The 21,618-nt window shown below is 43.4% G+C and overlaps 1 protein-coding gene across 2 annotated transcripts in view; it reads left to right on the top strand.

Annotated features, from left to right (window-relative positions):
• The window catches only part of ITIH5 (inter-alpha-trypsin inhibitor heavy chain family member 5), a 56,028-nt gene that overhangs the window by 10,641 nt on the left and 23,769 nt on the right, over positions 1-21,618 (top strand). For both annotated transcript variants that reach the window (XM_026867361.1, XM_026867360.1), the window contains exons 5-7: positions 840-1,090; positions 8,928-9,097; positions 9,678-9,794. In XM_026867361.1, the coding sequence (XP_026723162.1) occupies positions 840-1,090; positions 8,928-9,097; positions 9,678-9,794 (538 nt within the window). The remainder of the gene's footprint in view (positions 1-839; positions 1,091-8,927; positions 9,098-9,677; positions 9,795-21,618) is intronic.

Raw genomic sequence — 21,618 nt, forward strand, 5'->3', positions numbered from 1 at the left:
TTAGATAAATCTAAGTCTTAAATCCTTTTCATCGCTCACTGAATTTTTGAGCATGCCCAAAATCTCATATTATTGAGTTCTGAAGTTACCCCTGCATGACATTAAAAGTTTCCATTTTCCATTGTTATGTGGCTTTTTTATTTTCCATTGACAAATAGTAGTGCCTGGCATCGTATCAGTGCCTGGTAGCTGGACACTACAGAGCACTGAATGGGCGGTGGAGCATATTAAATTAGCAGAAGGGCAGCTGAAGGCAATAAAGGCTAAAGGTGGGAATTCATCTCACTTCAAACTGCCAACAGAAAGCTGACTGTCAGTTGTACACTGGGTGAATGATGTCACACTGTGGGCAGTCAGAAGAGAAGAGTCTTTCTAGAGAAGTGTCCAATGGTAGAATTGTCATAGGGGTCCTATTTCTCCCCATTGAGTATGTAGCTATAAACAGATAATATCAGGGAGGAGGAATTAATTTGTACTTTGCTTAAGATATTGCAATGAATCCACAGTGACAAAGTGAAGAATTAAACATGGGTCTTGCAAATCCTCTGTTTAAGAAACCAAGTGGCAGCCTTTCCTCTGGCCCTGCTCCATGTTATACACGTCTGTCATATTCCTCTCTGTAAGAAGTCATCTCATCTTTTAAGAGCTTTCCTCCAGTGGAAACCTCCTGTGTTCCCAATGCTTTTACAAAGCATTATGTTTTCTTTATTGCTGGTTTCACACATTCAGTGATAGGAATTACATTTATTAGACCAACAAAATCCAGATTCATCATTCACTGGAGGAGGTGGTGTGTGATGTGTATGGGCTGTGAAGATGTCTTTGGATTTTCCTTCCAGGGAGAATGGCTATGAGACATTCAAAGCTTCTGTCTTCATTCCTCGCAAGATGCAGGCCAGGTTCCTACTGCATTATGAAGAGCTTCTGCAAAGGCGACTGGGAAAATATGAGTATACAGTCAGCATCCGGCCCCAGCAGCTGGTGGGGAGGTTACGGGTGGAGGTGAACATCCTGGAGAACTCAGGCATAGTTTCACTGGAAGTGCCTCCCCTTCGAAACAGCAAGCATAAAGGCAATGGGAAAGTTGAAGGTAAGGAGATTTTATGACCCATGGTTCTGTTACATGTTGGGCCTTAATCATTTCTCAAAAACTGGACTGGCAGTGCTGGGAGTTCTCCAAGACAATCTTGGATAATTGTGTAGACTGGTGTTTCATTCATTTTCCCTCTGTTCCAAATGAGGCATTAAACAAAACCCTGACATTGTGTTAAAGCAGCATTGTCTAAGATCAAGACTATATTAGAAACTAGAAAACACGTCACATGAAGACAACAAGAAAAAATAATGCTAACACCTCATTAGGCATGAATTATTCTGGCAAATTCCAACTATGACTTTGTTTAGAAAGATACATTTTTTGCTTTCTCTTTTTAACTCTTGCTGCACTCACTGTGTGACAGGTACCTTCCACCTCAGAGGTGGCTGCATCTGAGTGACCAGCAGGTCTCTACGCATTGCAGGCCATCAGCAACTCCTATTTAGAGATCTCTCATTCACTGGCAGGGTAATCTCCAGGTTCATGAAAGCTGGTATAACGGCTACAATGTCAAAGGGATTTCAGGATTATAAATTTGGTGAAGTTCAGCGGTGGGAATTCGGTCTGGTCATAAAGGCTAGTGGCTTTTGTTCTGTTTTCTATAGATGACTGTATCTATGTGGTATCTGTGCACAAGAATGGGAGAACATTGAAGCTTAATGAATATAGGGCTGATCCCATTCAATTCAATAGGATTTTTTTCTTCTATTGTCTTTATGAGCTTTGAACTGGACTTTCAGGCCTTGTGCTCAGCATTTGAGGAGGCTCTTCCCTGGCTCCACATCTCCTGGGAACTGTTTATTTTAAGTGAATTGTTTTTTCCATCCATCCATGCCAAGGCAGATAGGAAATCCTGCATTTTAGAACATGGGAAATTCCAAGATGAAAATCCATGTTTTGCCAAAGCATTAAGTGCAGTCTGAGTTATCTGCTCTTACCCCCAACTGTCCTCGCTCACTGTTCAGACAGCGTAAAGGTAAGTTTTCTAGTGTAAATTAACAGTGAGGAGCACAGGATACTGTGATTGCTACATGTTGACAAAAAACCCTCACCAAAAAAAGAGGGTGTATCTGACCTGGAAGCAGGATGTAGTGTCCTGTGGGACTTGATCCTCAGTTACTCTAAGTGACCCAATGCCAGCAAAATCAGTGGAGCTATTCACATCTGCCAGGTAAAGATCCTAAAGCGTGTGAACTGGAGTTTTAAACTGATTGCTCCCACCGATTTCATCCAAATCATAGTGAAATCAAGGCTCTTGGTGTCTTGGATGAGCTTCAGGTAATTAGTCTCTCTGCTGTACATCCATGCACTGTGTGCACTCCTCATCAGGAGAGACAGGAAGCCTTTTTCACCTATTAGGCAGTATCATAGAGCGCTGTGGCGTATGGTTTCCTGCAAAACATGTGGCATTGATCAAGCTTAGAGACAGAGTAAGCAGAGCAGACACACGGTCTACTGCAGTATGGAAATTCCTATACGCAAATGACATACAGAGAAAACTCTCGTGACTTGCCATCCAAATGGCTGTCTGAGAGCACTGATCATTCTTGGCACTGTGCTTCAGATTTCAAGCAGCTCATATAAAAACCTCAGGCCCAAGCTCTAGGATTCCATAATCCTCCCTAGCCAGTAAAATGTATATAAAATAGATGTCCCATTGCAGCATGGGCAATGCAACTGAAGCTCAGATTCCCTGTGCTTTATCCTTGCTCAGAATTCAACTACAGACCCTTTCTATCTGGAAATGCCCTATACAGTTGGTGAAATCTGTTTGTTGTGTTGAAATCACTGCCATGGAAATCACTGAAATGCCAAACACACTTTTGGGGTCTGTCATGGGCAGTCAGGAGTGAGTTGTGTCTCTGCCAGATCAAGGCTTCGTTGGTACTCAGGTAATTAATTCAGTAGGTTTTCTGAGCCTCTTTCTGATCTAAAGCAAGACAAGGAGATTAGGACATTACCAGCAGCCAGACAAAAAAAAAAAGAAAAAAAAAAAAAATTGGCAGAGGGTCTCAGAAGGGTTTAATACAGGTCGCAGAGAAGGACAGCTTGTTTCAGGTAAGAGGGATTTATTGCTTGTGACCTCTTCTGGCCAAAAAGATCAGTCATGCTCGGAGTAGACAACAGAAACTTCCTGCCTTCCTAAACAGAAATGGAAACCACGTTACTCCTAGGGAGGGCAAGGCCAAGGCAAGGAGCATTTCACTTGGAAATCTACTATATTCTAGTCAGCTGTCATCTCTCAAACTTGATCCAAAAAGCAGAAGTCATTAGATCCTTCCTGGAAAACCTTCTTGCTCATATGACACCTAAAGCCCCGAGAGCATGAGATATGCACACCCAGTGGGATCTCCAGGGAAGGCTATGGGTTTTTAAGTGAAAGACAGGTGAACTGCGAGTCTTACATTTAAAGAGTGGCTGCGTGGTAGACAGTCTGCAAACTGGGAGTAAACCAGGAAAAAGACAGTGTCTGGTCTCTTCTTGGATTCCTGTGGCTCAAAGCTCTCCAGTATCACTTGACTGGAGACCATGGTAGCAATCTAGTAAGTAACTGGCCAGCAAAGGATGCCAGACCAGATGCTGCCATACTGTGTTACTTGTGTTGCCCCAAATGAGAGGTCATGACTTAAAAAAATGACCAAATAAGGAACGGAGGTCTGCACACTGGAAAATGGTACTGCCTGACAGGTTTGATTTTCAATATGTCGTGAAAACTCTCTTCCTCAATTTCTTATGTCTGTAGTATCTCACTGTTAATGAAAAAAAAATGTGAGATTTTGATAAGTATTAATAAATTACCTTGAGAGAATTGGGTGAAACATGTATTGTGACATCAAATAATCAGTTAAATGGCATTCTGAGTAATATGTCCAAAGCGCCACCAACCTGAAACCATTGTTGAGGATGTGAGGATGGATGTAGCTTCACAAGTCAGTTGGTAGATACTTTTGACTCTGACTGACCTGGATAAGAAACTGCATTCTTACATTCATTTTCTGAGTACGGATCCTGAAGATCCAATGTCTGATAGGCAAATTAAATTGAAAACTTAATATGTTTGGCTTTGGAGTCATCCACAGCTCCAGAGAGGCACCAACAGTGATTGATGTTCATAACTGAAATGCCAACCTGTTGTGGCAATAAATGCTCTTAGCAAAACTAATAAAAAAAACCCCATAAGTTTAGATGACCAAAAATGGAGGAATGACTGATCTGCCTTTGTTTTGTGGAATAATCCTCTTTCATATATTTGCGGTGCTGTCTACATGCAATCCATAGAGCCAATCAATGTACCATGCAGGACACAGGAGAAAAAAACAATTTCTCTGTTTAATGGTCATTCAGGATTTACACTTTTGACTCCAGTCAAACTGCTAGCATCCATACAGTCTGTGATGAACAAAAGAGATAAAACTTAAAGACCTATAGACAGAAGATGTCCCTTGATGAGAAGAGTGAAGAAAACCTTTTTTTGCCATTTACAAAACAGTGCAGAAATCACAGCTGTAGGAGCAGAAGCAGTAAAGAGTCCTGTTCTGCTTGGATTTGGCTGTAGGGGCCCAAGATACCAAGACTGGACTTGTTTCCACAAATTTCCAGTGATTTATGAAAAGTAAACCTGTGCTTTGCTGTCTATAGACGCTGTTGGAAAGTCCTGCATATATCCTCTCTGAATATGGAGCAGAGACAATGCGATGACAGGTCTTTCCAGGATATTTCCTTTGACAGTGACGTCTGCACACACAGCTCCAACTGGGATTTGTATTTGTCTCAAAGGAAGATATTAAGTATGTGAGTTTTGGAAGGTAATCTTTTGACACATGCAGGTGTTGTCTTCTGTCTCATACACACTCCAAAACAGGAGACATTGAGGCCAGTGATCCTGGCCTTCTCTGGTGACCTCAGAATGGAGCCATTTTCTGAATGATGACCTAGCATCCTCTGGGGTGACTGTCCTCATCCTTTTTTTCCAGCACAGCGGTGTGACAACTAGTCATGGACTTGGGCAGGGAGATATTAGGCTGCTTGAGAATGACTATTTCTCGTCAAAGTCATAGGTTTCAGAAAGGTTTTTATTTCTTAGCACAGTTGTATAGAATTTTCCAAGTGCAGAGAATGAATTTTGCATTTGAGCTCTAATCCTGACTTTTGCCAGTCTCCAAAATAATTTAGGTTTAACTATTCATCATGTGAGGACTACAGTTTTACGTGAAAAATGCTTTTTCCTGCTCTGTTTACTTCTTTAGCTGAATTTGGTGGAAGGTTTGTTTAAAGACACTGTTAACTACCTCAGTGAGCACATCTTTGGAGCTCATCCATGCTCTGTACCCTGCAATATCTCATAGACTTTCCTCTCTCAGTCACTTGTTTGAAAAGAACTGGGCCAATAAACAGAGGAGAGTTATTGTGATCCAGATATCAAGTGCTGCCTGAAAAACAAACCTGGGAGAAGACATAGTAACTGTATTCAGATATATAAAAGGCTGTTGCAAGGAGGAAAAGAATACTGTACTTACTGTGTCAATAACAGAAAGAACAAGAAGTCGTGGGTTTATAAGCCGGAAAGAAAAATGTAAATTAGACATTGAAGATGTCTAACGGTGAAAAAGTGAAGCTCTGGAAAGGACTGGCAAGGGCAGGTACTGAGTTTCCATTACTGGAGATCTGGAGTGTTTCCAGACCATGTCATAAAACCACGTAGGAAGGGATTTGGTCTGGAAACATGGGATGAATTAGATAACCTGCCTTGCAGACCTGATTTCGATTTTTCTAGGGGAAAAAAAAGCATATTTTGGACCTTTTCTATCAGACTGTTTTTTGGTTTTTATCTCCATCCTGGATATGGGAGAGGAGTGGCTATGAAGAAGATGGGAGAGCTTCCTCAGCTATTCTTGTCACTGACAATGGCTGTATTGAGGCAGCCTTGGAAACCTCCTGCCCAGGGGTTCCTAAAGCACTGTCTGTTTACAGGGGATGACATTTCTCACCTTCAAAGAGTGTTTTGAGGAGTAATAGAGGTATGTAATGTTATCCACATGATCCCATCTGGAGTCCACAGCGCTTGACAAAACTGGATACATATGATTATGCCCATTTAACAGTTGGGAAAACTGAGGCATGGAGTGGTTACCTAACATCTAATTTCAGGTGGTCAGTTCATAGAAATGCTAGGGCTAGAACTCATACTGTTGTGGTGCACAGCATATTCTGCTCACCAATCAATGTACTTATGGCAGAGAAACACAGAACTGAAGTCCAAAGGCCACAGACACGGATTTATCTGTGCAATGGGTATAAGGAGAGAGCTTCTGTTCCCAGTGTGAGACTGTCACTAACCCTGCTGTGATGTGGTCAGGCATCTAACCGACAACACTGCTTGCTTTTCAGCAGTTGAGGAGAAATTATGTGAAACCTTCAAACAGATAAGAAAATATAAATGAACTGTTAAGCTGTTTCTATGAATTCTGGGCATTTCCCACACACTGGCAGTTAAATGGGATCTTGGAAGTAATAGAAGACAGATGGAAAATCCAGGAAGGCCAATACAAGCAAATCTGATGCCTTGTGTATTGAAAACATATTACATCTCTTGATTCATCAGATCAGAGGGCAGCTATAAAAGTAAAAACAAATCAAGATGGAGGTAAAAGCTTATAGATCTATTGATTTATGACTTATCTTTGCATGGGGAAATCTGAACTGTACACAGATTTAGGAATAAATCTCAAAGCTCTGAGTAATAATTTTATAAGCCCCCTTTAAGATCTGACACTAGTGTCCTTAAGTGACTTCAACCTATTGGCTGTGACCTCTCTTTCTGTTTCTGTCAGGATGGGTGGATTGGAGTTGGCTTAGTCAGAGAAGCCACAGAGTAAGTTCTTGACTTAACTGAAACTGAGCAACATTTACCATTCAAATTCCTTTGGTCAAGACTTCTGCCGATGAGTTTGTTTCATGTTCCAGGTCCTCCAACTACAATTTATTTGTTTAGAAATTTGGCCTGTGAGGAAACTCTTCGCTGCCTCAGTAATATGGTCTCATGAATTCTTTATTCAAATAAACTCACATAGAGCTATAAAAGTAAAGCCAAATCAACATAGAAGTAACATCCTAGTGTGCTATGGATTTATGACTCTTACTTTCATTCCTTTGCCTAGAGAAGTCTAGATTATACGTAGCACTTTGGAGTAAATGGCACAGCTTTGGCTAACCATTTTATAAACCCACAAGAACCTTAGTCCCAGCATTTCTATGGATTTCAACCTGTGCGAAGTCAGGTGAGTTAGGCAACCACTTCATGCCTCTGTTTTCCCACTTGTTAAGTGGACATAAACATATGTATCCGAGTTGGTAAATCACTGTGGGATCTGAATTTGAGATGGATTGTGTTCAGTGTTGCATGCAGATGTCACATTGCATTCTTCTAATGATGCTCAAAGGATTTTACAGAGGTGGAGAAGTGCCACTCCTCCTTATATAGACAGTGTTATAGGAAGCTCTGAAGAGGAGCTTTCCAAGACAACCTGCACCTTGCCACAGTTACAAGTATTGCTAATGGAGCATAGCACTTAATCAAAATAATCCTAAATCAGATGTCTGTGTCTGGCCAGATGTATCACACCCTTATCTCCTCTGACACTCTTGACCTGATCTCCATTGAGCATAGAAATTTTCTAGGAGACATAGGTACTTGCATTGTGAACATCTAAACAGGAACTGAATCTCACCTATCTTTTCCCTGCCATACCACAGAATTCTTGGGCTTTAGATAGTATAAGGGGGAAAGCTCTCAACATCTGGGGAGGTTCAAAGCCAAATCTGACCTTTGGTCAGTCTCATGTCAGGGTTCTTGCAGGGTTCAGAGGGAATGAACATTTGGCACACCAAAAGAGAGTAAGGTGCCATTTTGGTCACACAGAGAGACAACAAGAAATCTCCATATCCCTCAACTTTAGAAAATGAGCACAGCTAACAAGACAAGCAGAGGTTCCTTCAGGGTGACTCAGACCTAAATTATTGTCTTTCCCTGAGATGCCCCCTGAAAGGCACATGTCTCTTCATTGACTCAGGAATGGTTCTAGGAGGTTTGGGTGAGTTACATCTCAGGGGTGCAGTCTGCATGACTGCACTAGCAAGTGTTGGATTTTGTCTCAGTCAGTAAAACTGAAATTGCAGCGACTATACTGACAACTCTTTGCGGAACATAAAGGCAGCTAAGATGACTTGTTCAGATGTAGACATTACACATAAGACGCTTGTCAGATCAAGCCATCAATTAGTCATATCAATCCCACCTCAAATGCCTACAGTGCATCTGAACAAGTCACCTCAAGAACTCCTCAAAATCAATAGGGAGAAATCTGCAGTATGATTCATCTAATCCTAGAGGAAATGTTTAAACAGGCCAAATGAATCATACTTGCATTGACCGGCAGGATCTTATGTATAGGATCTGCATTCTAGATGTCTAGAGTTGGCTGGAATGAATCCCACATACATGTCTGAAGTTGTGCGTTCACCATTTACAGAAAGCAATTAACAGTCACACAGTCTGTATCTGGCTTTTGAGTTCACTGACCCCCAAACAGAAGCGAGCACAGGAATTTTTCCTAAACATTTATATCCCTGATAGCATTGCAATGTTGGATTCACTTTAGAATTAGAGGGGTGGGGTTCTTAAATTCTTATTTTGTCACTGGTGAGCTGAATGTTTAATCCCAGTATGTAACTATGCCAGTTGACCTGACTCTATGGTAATACTGTGTGTGCTGTGCTTAGACATCTGTGAGACAATGGGAAAAATGTGTAATACTATGGTTTTATCTTACAGGTGATGCTTCTCCTCCTCCTTCTACTGTAGTTGGACATACCAAAACCTTAGCTAAAGTTACATTCAATCCCAGTGTCGTTGAGCAAACCAGGATTGCCCGAAATGGCATTTTGGGAGATTTCATAATTAGATACGATGTCAACAGGGAGCTGAGTGTTGGGGACATTCAGGTACTGTACACATGACTCATCTTTTCTGCTTTATTAACTATAACTAAAATGGTTCAATTGTCTTGCATGCCCCAAATGTCCTAGAAGATGTTTTCCAAGTGAAGGCTACTTCTCCATCTTGTAAGAACTATCCAAAATAAAACCAGTTGGTTGGCAGCCACAAGATGAACTTAAAACCCACAGGTGCCTACCTCATTGCGTTTCTCTTTTGCATCTGCTTTTCAGTTTCTCAATATACTGGCTGTACATATCTGGATACAAGGCCACTTCCCCAAATGCATGTTGTGGTTCTGATCCCTGGGTACATATGTTACATCCTTACTGCGTTTGGAAGGAAACCCCAATGTCCATCATGGAAGGAGATGTGGAGAGCTCCAGCAGGCTCCCCCAGTCTGGATAAACAGGAGACCAAGATTAAGAGGGATACCAAGGAGTGCTCATATCCTCCAATGTAGACAAAGACACTGAAAGCAGGATCAGATGTGCCCAACCAAATATCTCATAATGATGTGTGTGGAATATTGTGGAATATCATAATCATGATCTGTCTTTGATTCCTGACTTCCTTGCTCTCCCACAGATTCTTAATGGGTATTTCGTGCACTACTTCGCCCCCACAGATCTTCCTCCGTTGCCAAAGAATGTTGTATTTGTGCTTGACAGCAGTGCTTCCATGGTGGGAACAAAACTGAAACAGGTGAGGCCCCTGCATTTATTATAGACTGGTTGGCTGTAAGGTTGCAGAGAGCTTGGTTCAGGCTTTGTCTCACCAGATGGTTTCTTCTGCAAAACGTTTTCTATGTCCGAGATGAGAGGTGGCTCTGGAGGCACCTCAAGGTGAGATGATTTATCTGCAATGAGAAATTATCATGTTAATGGGAGTGCGATGGGAACAAGAAGAGCAGAGGACTTCATCTCTCTCTAAAAAAGGTCAGTGCTGTAAAAACAGCAAGGATGCTGCAGATAGGACTGTCCTGGGCAGTTCTGTTCTGGGCAGTTTGAAGAGAGGCAGAATAGGGAGAATTCCCAGCAAAGTGAATTCAGCAGACCATTGTATCCAACTTAACAGCAGAGACAAGGTACTGCTGTCTTTAAATTACCTTGGCAAAACCCTTAGCAATGTATAACCCAGTGTGTTCTGTTGAAACTACTTGAGAACCTGAGTCTTTCAGCACAAATCTCAGACGTTTTTCCAGAGCACAGATCTTAACATGAGCCAACATACCAAGACGGAGGGCACATCATCAGTACTTAAAATTGACCATTGACATGGAGGGTTCAGGCTGGTGCCTAAATGTTTTTGCTTCTTCAGTTCTCTAAGCTGGACAGATGGAAACTATCTCCAGTTCAGAAGCCAAGTAGTTGGCTTGGGAGGGCACCATGCCTGGGGGAATATATTCTTTCTGTCAGCACAGTATTAGCAGTCTAAACTAGAAGCAGGGATGAATTAAGACTTCAATTCTGTTCTGAGTGATTTGACAACTATATCTCAGGTCTGCACTCACACTGAAGAGGCAAGTCCAGTTTCCATTTCATATACCTGTGCAGAAAAGGAGACAAGTCCTGGCAGGGCTAGTATTGTTTCCTTCTATTTGAAGACTTCCCCCACAGGCATGAGATATGGAGAAGCTAGTTGGCTTCTCTCTGCTGGTTGGCCACATCTTTACCTTCTCCTTTCTTACCACGGCTGAGCTAATGACACATTCCCATAGGCTGACACCAAGATGGGGCAGTTTCAGCTTGTGTGGATGGTGTGCTGTGGTAACTCTACTAGAATGACTGAAGGCCAGTGTCCTGGACTTGTATCTTGGCCAGTTAAGGAGCTCTAGTTAGTCCATTCAACCTCCTTGGTTGCCTGCTTGGAACATGGTGATATTTCTGAAAAGTGTGGTTGAGAGACCTTTTTTCCCTTGGCCACCAACACTAGCCCAGGTGTCCTTGACAAACACAGACCATGGTTATTCACTGACAGTTCTCTGTCTTTGAACGAGGACATTGCAGGTATATATGCCTTTCTCTCTCTGCTAAAACTTTACTATCTGGTTTCAGTGGTGATCATAAATCTTAATTTAGAAGCCGTGTCCCCTATTAAGTCAAATTAACGCCACTGTGAGCTAAAGTGGAGTATGTCTTTTATAGCTCCTAATTATCTTCCCCAGTGATGGGAGTAGCAGAGAGTTGTTAACAAACATACTGAGTTTGCTGAATGAGGTCTTGAATGAAGATGCCTTTGAATCTTTACAAATTCTTGTGGACAGAGCCTGGCTCTTGGCTTTCTTTTATCCTTACACTGAAAAATGTCTGCCTTGCCTTGCAAAATAAACAGACACTGCACAAATGCACCCAGTCCTGTGTGCTGAAAGCAGACAAGTCGGTGATACAGCATGGAACCAGGGTGATTAAGACTCCAAAAGACTTTGGTGCTGTTGTGAGCTGTGCAAGTAGTGCCTTGAGTCAGCAGATTAACCTTGTACTATCAAAGCTTTTATTCTCCTCCTGAGCCTATTAGTGTTTTGGGTTTTTTTTCATATACTTATTAGAAACAACAAGGGTTAACCCTTCAAAGTCTACTTCATAGCCTCGACAGCTCCTACTGCTAAGCATACATCAGTCTTGGGCTAATTAGCTACAAATAGTTGCCTCGAGCCTGAAGTGAGAGAAATGCCTAGCCAGAGCCTTTGTTGTAGGTGTACCCAATTTTTTGCCTATTATCTCAGTATAGTCTTTTTATGGAGAACCAGTGGTAGATTATGGAGGAGTGCTGTGTGCAGGAAGCACTTAGCAGGAAGCACTTACCTTCCTCTGATATCAACTGCTCCACAAAATAGCACTTTATGGAATTATGACCTAAATCATAAAAAACCCCACACAGATTAGTCAAGGACATACCAAAATCAAGACTGGCTGAAACATATGCCTCTTTCGGTACAGTAAGAAAGTGTGGTCTGTCACAGCCATGACCCATGTCTGTTCAGTGGCCATTTTAGCCAATTGTTGTTATTATTAAGATGTTTGTTAAATTACAGACACGTCCCCTGGTGGCAGGATACATCTGAGCAGAGGAAATGCCTCTTCTTTTCTCTCGGACTCTTGCAGCTGTGGTGATCTATGGTGGTGTGTAGAGAGCTGGGAATTCCCATGGGATTGCCTTTCCTCATTTCTCTCTACTGAGTCACATGCAAGATCAGCTAAAAATACAGTCAGAACTTGTGAACGAGTGCTCTTGCAGGTCAGCTGCAGTAACTGTGGCAAAGGACAGTTTTTAAGATTGTATAAGGATGAGAAACATCAACTATGGACCATTTTCTATAGGAGCTTGAGATTTTGTACTCAGTCACATGCCTTTGTGAAGTAAATGGCAAAGGGACTTGAATGAGATCAGGATTTCATGCATCCTGCAGTTCCCACAATCTAAGTGTGAGTCATTTCTCTTTTCCTCTCCCAAGGTTTTCCTTTTCCTATATGAATTTTTATCTGTTTGTGCCATCCTTTTCTTCCTGAGATATCTCAGTCTCTTTGAAGAAACAAGGTGTCCTGATCCAGTTGCAAACACATGTAGTGAGACTGGATTATCAGTTTAAATCAAATCATTAAGACTCTTGAGACACTCCCCTCACTGAGACATATATTAGCTTTGTGGGGAAAATCAGCTAATGTACATATTCCTCCTGCAGTTTGCACAGCCTCTGAACTCTGGTGATGTCTAACAGACTCAGATGTGTTAAAGCAGTCTACCTCCACTGACAATCTGGGCTTTCAAGACAGTCATCTTCTAGCCCTGGCAGGGAGATAAAGTTCAGGAAGAGAGAACTCTTGAAGCATGATGATAAAAAAATTCTTCATGTGTTCAAGACTTTGCACATCATTACTGCTGTCCCACTGTCAAGGAAAATACTGGTCTTGTCCTCATGAGGATTGTTCTTTCATTTACAAAGAGACAGTAAGCTCTGTGCAGAATAGTTGCTTTTAACAGGAGCCAGAAGAGCCTGGGGAACAGGTTATATCTGCAAGGTTTACTGGAAAGCAAAATGATTTACCTTTGGGCAGTCTGACCTGCTGATTTTTATGATAGCTTTGTCCAGGTGGGAGACACAGCAGTTTTACATTGGTATAAGTAGGAGAAAGAGGGGCCAGTTATAGGTTCACCACTTCGTGATTACCATGATTATCCCCAGCTTCACTAAACATGCTGAAAAAGGACCTTTATCAGCCTGCAATTCAGTGTTATAGAACAAGTACGTTCCAAACTATTAATGTGTCCACAAGAGGATGGATTTGCAAATATTTTGCAGACATGCAGTAAAATGTAGTTGTTTTAACCACAGATTCACTTCACCTTACCTTTCCCACAGGCAATAAATGCCCACACACTCAGTTAAACAGTTGGCTACACCGCAAGCCTGGCAACTTGTCAATGGTAGTGTGCCAGACTGTAATTTTCTTTGAGGTTAATTGCTCTAGGAGGAACTCAGCTGAAGCTGGGACCTGCTGCGTATTTGCAAGTGCTTCAGTTTATTTGCTTGTGTCCATCCAAGGGGCACTGTAGGTACCCTTGATCTGTGACCCATACTGTCTGAGCCCTTCTGAGGGCCTTACGCACACATATCCCTAAACCTCTGTGCCTCAGCACACAGAACTCCTCAGAGCAGTTTCAGGGTGGTGAGAGAGCAAACAAGCACCTGAACACTAGATGTTCTCACTCTAAACTCCACTGACTTCTCTTGGTTGCTGCAGTGCTGGCTGCGAGCCTGTTGACTCCTAGTCCAAAGAACTACCTTAAATCACCAGGGGACTTTGGAAAAAACACCAATTCTAGTTACAGCCTTTAATGAGTTTAAAGCTGCTGTGAAGAGGAAAGATTTGTCAGCTTTTGCATTTCTATTGGAAAGCAACAACCTGAGTGAAGGCAGAAGAACTGTATGTAATGTCTCCAGGGAGGACAACTGTGTGCAGCTGCCTCCTCCCAACAGCAGTGGCATCTCAGTCCTCTCTGTAGATGTGAATACAGAATATAGGAACTACTACAGTAAATAAAATGTCAGATCCATATAGTCTTGAATTGCCCAGCTTCCAAGACAGATGCAAGTATTTGTCATGCAGCAAAATATTCTGCCTTTCCCAAATTATAAAATTTATAAATAATGACAGGGTCATACAGAGAAACAAATAACCTGCAGAGCAAGATGTCCTTCAGGACAAGGAGCATCTGCTTCTGGTCTCAGGACTAACAGCCAATATACCCCCAGCTATTTGTTCCCTGATGAGGCAGTAGTAGAGACAGAATTTCACAGAAAGACCCCAGCCTACCTGTAAATGGCAAGGCCTTTAACTGAGGTCAGAGTAAGTAGGATACAAAGGCAAGTGCAGAGTTTGCCATGGAAATGCTGCTGAGACTTGAACTGAAACACCATGAAGATACCAAGAGTTCTTCCAAAAGGGTTTCAGTGCAACCTTTGCTGAATTCATCAAAAGATGAGCTGAAAACAGGTGCTACTGAAGCAACAGACACAGCCTAGTGATCACTAGTCAAGTCCATAGTAAAAAGAGGCAATATCAAGCTCAGCAGTCAGTCCATAGATCAGGGTTACTAAGGTCTGTAACCAGGCATAGGTGTAACAGAGCTCAAGACAGCTTCAGCATAGCTCTTAGCCTGAGAATCAGACTAGGACTAAAGGCTTAGGTTGGAGTTTAAATGGGCAGGAGTGTGGGTGGAGGCCCCAGGTGGAGCTGGTCAGAGCCATTAAAGCCTATTAGTATGCTTAAGGCTCTGGCATATATATGTAAGTCTGTGAAGCTACAGATCTGGGTTTCTTTAGTAGTCCTTTCCAAGCCATAATTGTGTTTTTGCAGTTGTTGGAGTAATACCTGGAAGCCAGATCTGGCTTTTGTTCATGTTTTCATCATGGATCAGTTATGTTGACTTAGGTAGGTTATTTTCTTTGTCTGTGCTTGTCTCTTTGCAGAGTCTTGTGTTTTAGCTGGTAAACTTATGGTTGGGCTTATAGCTGTACAAGATCCCTCAAGTCTGAAAAACACCTGATGCTTGCCAAAACTTAAGCTATTAATCTAACATTGCTTGCAACAACACTGCTATTTCTAAATAAATACCCCTTCACCCTAATGTGGGGTCTGTACTACACATTGGTCAACTGGGACAGTCTGTTTCTGTGACAAGAAATTGAAGCTCCGAAGTGCTTGTGGGACCTCATGTGGAAGCCTGCTGGAGTGAGGTCTTCCACGTTATTTTACTGTATGAAGTCATCAAACTGTGTTGACAGGCAGTTCTGACTTGGAGGTCCACATGACATAATTTGAGGTCCCTTAGGAATGAGGGACATGATAATATCTGTGTCAGGAGAGAGATTTTTGCTTGGATAGTTACCCCTGATATAGTGACTTCATCTCCAGAACATCTGCTCTCTCCTTTGCAGAGTTTTGGGCAAAGACTTGTCATGTGCTCATGTCTGAGGTAGCGACTTGGGATGGAAGTGGGTAGAGGAAGGGTTGGAGGGAGAGACTTGCAGGAGGGAGTGGGGATCCTGGAGCTGGAGATGCTGAGGGGATTTGGAAATGGGGAAAATCAGAAGGGGGACAGGTGTTGGGAGGACTCTGAGGGCCCTGTGGCAGTCTTGTAGGTGGGAAAACAGGCAAGTCTGCTTTTTTTTTTTGAAGAACAATTTAGTGGTCTTGTATTGTTTAATACCAACCCTGAGTAGAAGTACTGGGTCTTTGCTCCAACCAACCAACTGTCATCACCATCCTTCACTGGAGATGAAAATGGGGATGTTGCATCTAAAAGTAAGACGTATCACCGTTCAAGAGAAAAGGGCCAGGGCTATAAGAGGAGGTGATGACAGAGACAGCCTCTGCAGAGGGACAACAGATACTTAATCTCTGTGGAAGTACAGCAGTCCTTTTCATGGAGAAATAACACCACCTCCCCGAGTTGGAATGGCACAATCTCTCCTTGGTGAAACAGCACAGATCTTTTCTGCATGGAGAGGAAACATCTCTCTGTGAAGGAGCAGTGCATCTTGCCTAGCAGGTTACATGCAGAGGTAGAATGTTCTGGGAAGGATCTAGAAAGCTTCAAACTTGGCAGACTTCCAACTGCTGAGGCACCCACTGTGAGAGAGTGGCTGCATGATGAGGAATGGAGGTTAGTCAGTATGAAAAGCATAGTGACCTATGTCTCAGCCTAACTTTTGCTGCATAAAACAGCAGCTAATGGTTGCTGAAATTGAGGAGATGTGCTGTGGACAGCCTCTTGGGCATGTCAACTCTGTTGGTATCTGATCTGTGTGACAGGGAATGAAGATTTTTTTGGAACAGTTTTCACACGCTGGGACTAACTCCCATCTTCTGAGGAAGGGTATAGGCAGAGACATCAAGCTCTGGCATTGAGGGCATGGGGCCCTTTTCCCTTGGTGCTGACCTTTTTGCAACTAGCTCCATGGAAATTGTTTGTCATGCTGACAGGGTGAGGATTTGAGTGTCTGGCGTGTTATGGGATGTGATCCCACTTAAATTGAGCTAAGCACAAAACAAGAATGTGGCCTTCATACACTGCTGTGTCAGTCTGGCTGTCTGCCCGGGTGGGCCCGTTGTTTCCAGTAGGGTTATTTCAGTGTGGCACTGTGGGGCAGCCTTTAAACTTTTCCCTTTGACTTACTGTACAGAAATGTTCACTGCTCCAACTGTAATCCATACTGCATTGTTGATAAGAACTTGAAGTAATGATGCTTGGTGCTGATAAGAACCTGCCTCCTTAAATCTTTGTGTAGGCATTTATTTATATCCTCAACGCTGCAGTGAGATTGCAAAGACTGAGCATCTACTGTGACATCTGGGCACACGAAACTCCAGTTCCTGAAAAATCAGATCATCTTGTAGTTTTTCATGTATTTATCCTCACCATGCTGCTGGGTGCTAGAGAAGTGAGTTACCCCAATGGATAGCTTAACTTGTCCACATGCTTGAAGACAGTTTTATCTTCCACTGAGCAGAAATCCAGTGCTTAAATGCCCTGCACATATGTGGAACTAAGTGATTTATTCAATGTTAGGTGGAAAAGCTTTTTTAGAAAATATAAGCAGTTGCTCTAAATGATGGAGTATTTCTTTTGCAGCATGGGAAACCACAAAGTAACTTTTCCTAAGGACATGTAGGGAGTCAGCAGTGTTCAAGTTCCTAGCAAGGGATCTGTGATCTTCAGGCAGGAGAGACCGGACCATGGACTGGAGACAGACCTTAATTGTCCAGAGCTCTACAACCGAATTCCCTCCCATTACATGCCAGTGTTGGTGTGAAACAAAATGCTGCTTGTCCAGAATTGTGAAGGAGCTTTACTTGGTTACGCGATCAGTGTCTGCCAGGAAGAAAGCACAAAGATACATTGACAGGGAGAGGGTGAGCTGCAGTCTCTGAACTGCAAGATGCTCCCTGTAGAGGAAGAAAGGAGAGATTGTCCTTTCCAAGAGGGGGATGGAGGAAGGTTTTTAATCCAAGCATACACTTCTGGGTTAAAACCCCTTTTTGGTACAAAAGTCCCTGTTGCTGGCAACTGGCATGTGATCTGCATTATGTGGGCACAAAGGAAACTGGGACATAGATGAAGGCAAAAACTCACAAGATGTGGCTTCAACCCTCAGCAAGAATGATGCTGCTTAAACCTTTGCTCTCTCTGTACTTGATGTCCTCCCTGTAAAATGGCTGTGGTGCTCACACTGCCTTTCCCTTGGCTACTGGATCCCAAACCAAGTCTGTGGTTGTACCTTGTCTGACCTCGATAGCACCATTTCAGGTGTGACTTTGATGGGAGCCTTTCCTTAAGTCACAGTATTAATCCCTCTGGCAGATTCAACCAGATAGGGCTGTTGTAGCTTGGAAAAGATGGTTCTGGACCTTTTTATCAGCTGCCTGTGCATGTTTGGAAAAGGAAAGATAGGAACCAAAGCATAGAGGATGTTGAAGGGGAGGGAAGCTCTTCTGGTTTTTCCTCCCTGTGCTTCCTTGTGGTGTTTTGCCAAACAACATATTTACTTGTACTTTTCTCCTTGTCACTGTTGGAGTTTCTGAGCCCTTCCCTGCACTTTTGAGCTCTCAGACAAGTTACTGGACAGAGCTATGAGCTCCTAATTCCCTTTGAGCTTACTTATTGTGCCCGAGCTCCTTTCTTATTAAATGTGGTCTCTCACAGGGGACCTGAAAGGATGAAATAAAGGCTACTGAAATTTTGTCTTCTAGTTGTGGCATCCTTCAGCATATGATTGCAGATGGTCCCATGTCTGCTACCTGCAGGCTGTTCTTGTGCATCTCTTTAAGCTGATGGGTACTGCTTTCCAAAGCCTCTGGTTGTGAATGCTTTTCTCTCTGCTAGCCACGTTCTCTAGAGTGACTGATCTCGAGCTCACACGGTTCCCTGGTGCTGGCTGAAGCTGGAAAGGGGCTGTGTCCCCGGTGTTGGTGTCTCACTGCCCAGCCCTTGCGAGGGCAGATACCAGCTGTGTTTGGGCATGCAGGGTGCAGCTGAGGATTGCCAAGTGATCTCAGAGGCACTGGTGGGGTGGGTGCTGATGAACCTCATTCTGCATCTGGAAGATGTTTCCAAGAGGGGCTGAGTTACACTACAGTGCTGCAGAGCCCCACTACACAGAATTGGATTCAGCATGAACTGAAAGTCTTTATTTTTAAAAAATTTTTTATGGGCTGGCTTGAGGCTTGTACAGAGGATGTGGGCCTAGGATGAAACACAAGTGCTCCTAGGCAATGGAAAGTGTGAATACGTGGGCTTGGGACATGCATTCTAATGAGATGCTTGAATTGCCCCCTTGCTTCATAGCAGGGCCAATGTCTGGGCAGTGCCACGGCATCTAACAGCCACACATTGTCTCCCTTTGAACTGCACAGCTTTCAGGGTGCCCAGGCTTCACCCTCACCCTGCTACTCAAACAAACAAGAGACTGTGAGAGAAATGTCACCAGGACTCAGTTTCTTCCTAAAAGGTGTCCAGATGGTCTGACATCATCCCAGATGTCTCTGAGGCAGCTCTTTGACCCAAGAAAGGGCTGAAGGCTCTCAGCTCTCCCATGGGAGTGTGTCTCTTCGCATGCTTTGCTCCACCAGTGTTTAAGCAAAATGAGGTCTGTCAGAGCTAAGCCCAAGGGCCAGGTTCAAAGTCACAGACAAACTGGAGTGTAGCTGAGAGGTTTCTCCTCCTCCTGCTGTTGCTGGGGGTTGTACAACTTGTAATCATCTTGTCTCTGATGCAGGGCTCTTAGCAAGGAAAAAATCAGAAAAGCAGCAGTTGTGTTGCATGTCCAGGTATCGGTGTGGAGGTGACAATGAAGACCAGAGTGGTGGCTGGAAGCAGGCTTGTCTCTGACCTGGTAGGCTTGGGAAGACACTGTTTGCACATCAGTCATTTAGACAGTGAGCGCCAATCTTCAGCTTTTCATAACTTCTGAAGCACAGACAAACTGTGATCACTCCCACCTGTCCCTAACTGTAGACCATGATAGTTCGGCTTCAGGTTTGGGGAGTGCTATTATGTAGCCCTGGAGGTGACTGTTTCAAGCCCTGCTCATTCACCAGCAGTTTCTCAGTTCAAATGCACTGGAATGGCAATTCAAGTCTCCACTTCTCAGCTCAGTTTTGTCTGGGCTAATTTGAGGGAAACAAAGGAATCTTCCCCTACCAAGTTATCCTCTTTTAAATCCTCATTTGAAACTTGTTTCTGACAGCCACAAACTATTCCCAACTGGCAAAAATGAATTTTCTTTTTTCTGCTGTTCTGTATTGTTACTTCCTGCCACCCTGTCCTTTGGTCCTTGGGAATCCCACGGTGGCCTCAGCCCTTGGCTCCTCGAGCCAGAAGTTCCAGCTGTGGCCTTACAAGGCCAGAATGAGAAACCTGCTGCTGTGTCCTGACTGAAGCCGCTGCCAGGCACTCGCCCAACTAAGAGCTTTGGAAATCCTTGCCTGGGGGCTGGTGGAGACTGGAGGAGAGGGCTGGGCACCAGGAGCATCAGTCATAGCTGCGTACTTAAGGATTTCAAGCAGTGCCCTTTTACCAAGATATTCTCCTTATTTAAAGTTGCTTTCGCCTGCCAGCTTGTGAATCATATCCAGCCCTCCAGAGGGAAGTCACATCTCTCTTGCAGCCCATTTATGGGTGAGGAATATTGGTAGTAAAGAGTGTGTTGCCACCCTGTGAGGACTGCAGACTTTAGGATAAATCTGGATGTCCTTACAAGCTGGGAGGAGAGATGAAAACACATAGGATGAGCCAGGAAATTCAGAGAGAGGTGGAGAGCCAGTTCAGCACCTTCTGGCTCCAGTAAGCACTATAATGCTCAGAACTGGGCAGGATGAGGTCTTGAGGTGAGTCTCACCTTCTCTATAGTTGAGCTACTCAGACTCCTGGAGGCAATGCTGGGAGACAGGCACTTCCAGACAATGACTCAGCCCATCCTAAACCCTATCCAAAACAGATGGGATGGATTATTCTCCGGAGGTGTCTTCCCCTGCCTAGAGAGGGATTAGGTTCAGTGCCCAGCCTTCTGATGACTGTGTTGGGAAAGCTGAATCCCACCCTTTATTTTTACTGGGGATGAGGTAAAAGCTACAGGAGAAGGAACCATATGGCCTCCCTTATTCTGTTTGCTTTGGAACAAAACCATATCCACACACGCACACTTATGTTTGTGTACATATGTTTGCCTGTATATATATTACACAGATTCAAAGGTTTTTTATTGAAGTTGCAGAGGCAAGCACATCATAGAGAAGCCAGAATCCAGGCTGGCTGTACATGTGCATTAAAATATGACAGAACTTTTTCCTGGGAAAAACTGACTCAAGCTGACTTAACTGTGACAAAAATAAGGAAAGAGAGAATGAAAGAAGGGGGGAGAGAGATGGTCCCAGCCCCACATTTGGCCCCTGTATAAGGGTGTGAGGGAAGCGATGTTTTCTAGGAAAGTCTTCTCCAGTTCCCTCCTGCCTCCTCTTGCAGTTCTAGCTTGGATGCTGTGTACCTCAACATATGCTGCTGTTCTGTGTTGTTTCATCTTTTCTTTTCTTTTGGCTGAACACAGGCAAGAATGTCAAAAGGAATTTCTGAGCATACTGGAGGTGAGATGCAGTCTCCCTGCAAGAAGGCCAAAGCATGATTATTTTTCCTCTTGCCTTGTTCTCAGAAACAACAGAGCTGTTTGGGCCCAGTAAATCCCTCTGAGAAAAGTGCAGTTTGAGAGAAGTGCAAAAAACTGAAAAAGGGGTTTGTAATGGGAAAGGTCAAGCGATGTTAATTATAATCAGAGCTATAATAAGAATAATGAGATCTGGGGAGCTTCCCTCCAAATTATGACTTCTAGGCACCTCTGTTCCTCTCCCTTGCCTACCCTTGGAGATAGTGGAGGGGGCATGTTACACATAAGGAGCTGTTGTGGTCACATTGTTTCTTGCTTTCACATCCTGCCCCAAATTTCCTTCACCAGAGGTTAGCATGAAGGCCTGAT

The sequence above is a fragment of the Athene cunicularia genome, unplaced genomic scaffold, assembly GCF_003259725.1.
Source record: "Athene cunicularia isolate RWA unplaced genomic scaffold, athCun1 SCF_3, whole genome shotgun sequence".
NCBI lineage: Eukaryota > Metazoa > Chordata > Aves > Strigiformes > Strigidae > Athene > Athene cunicularia.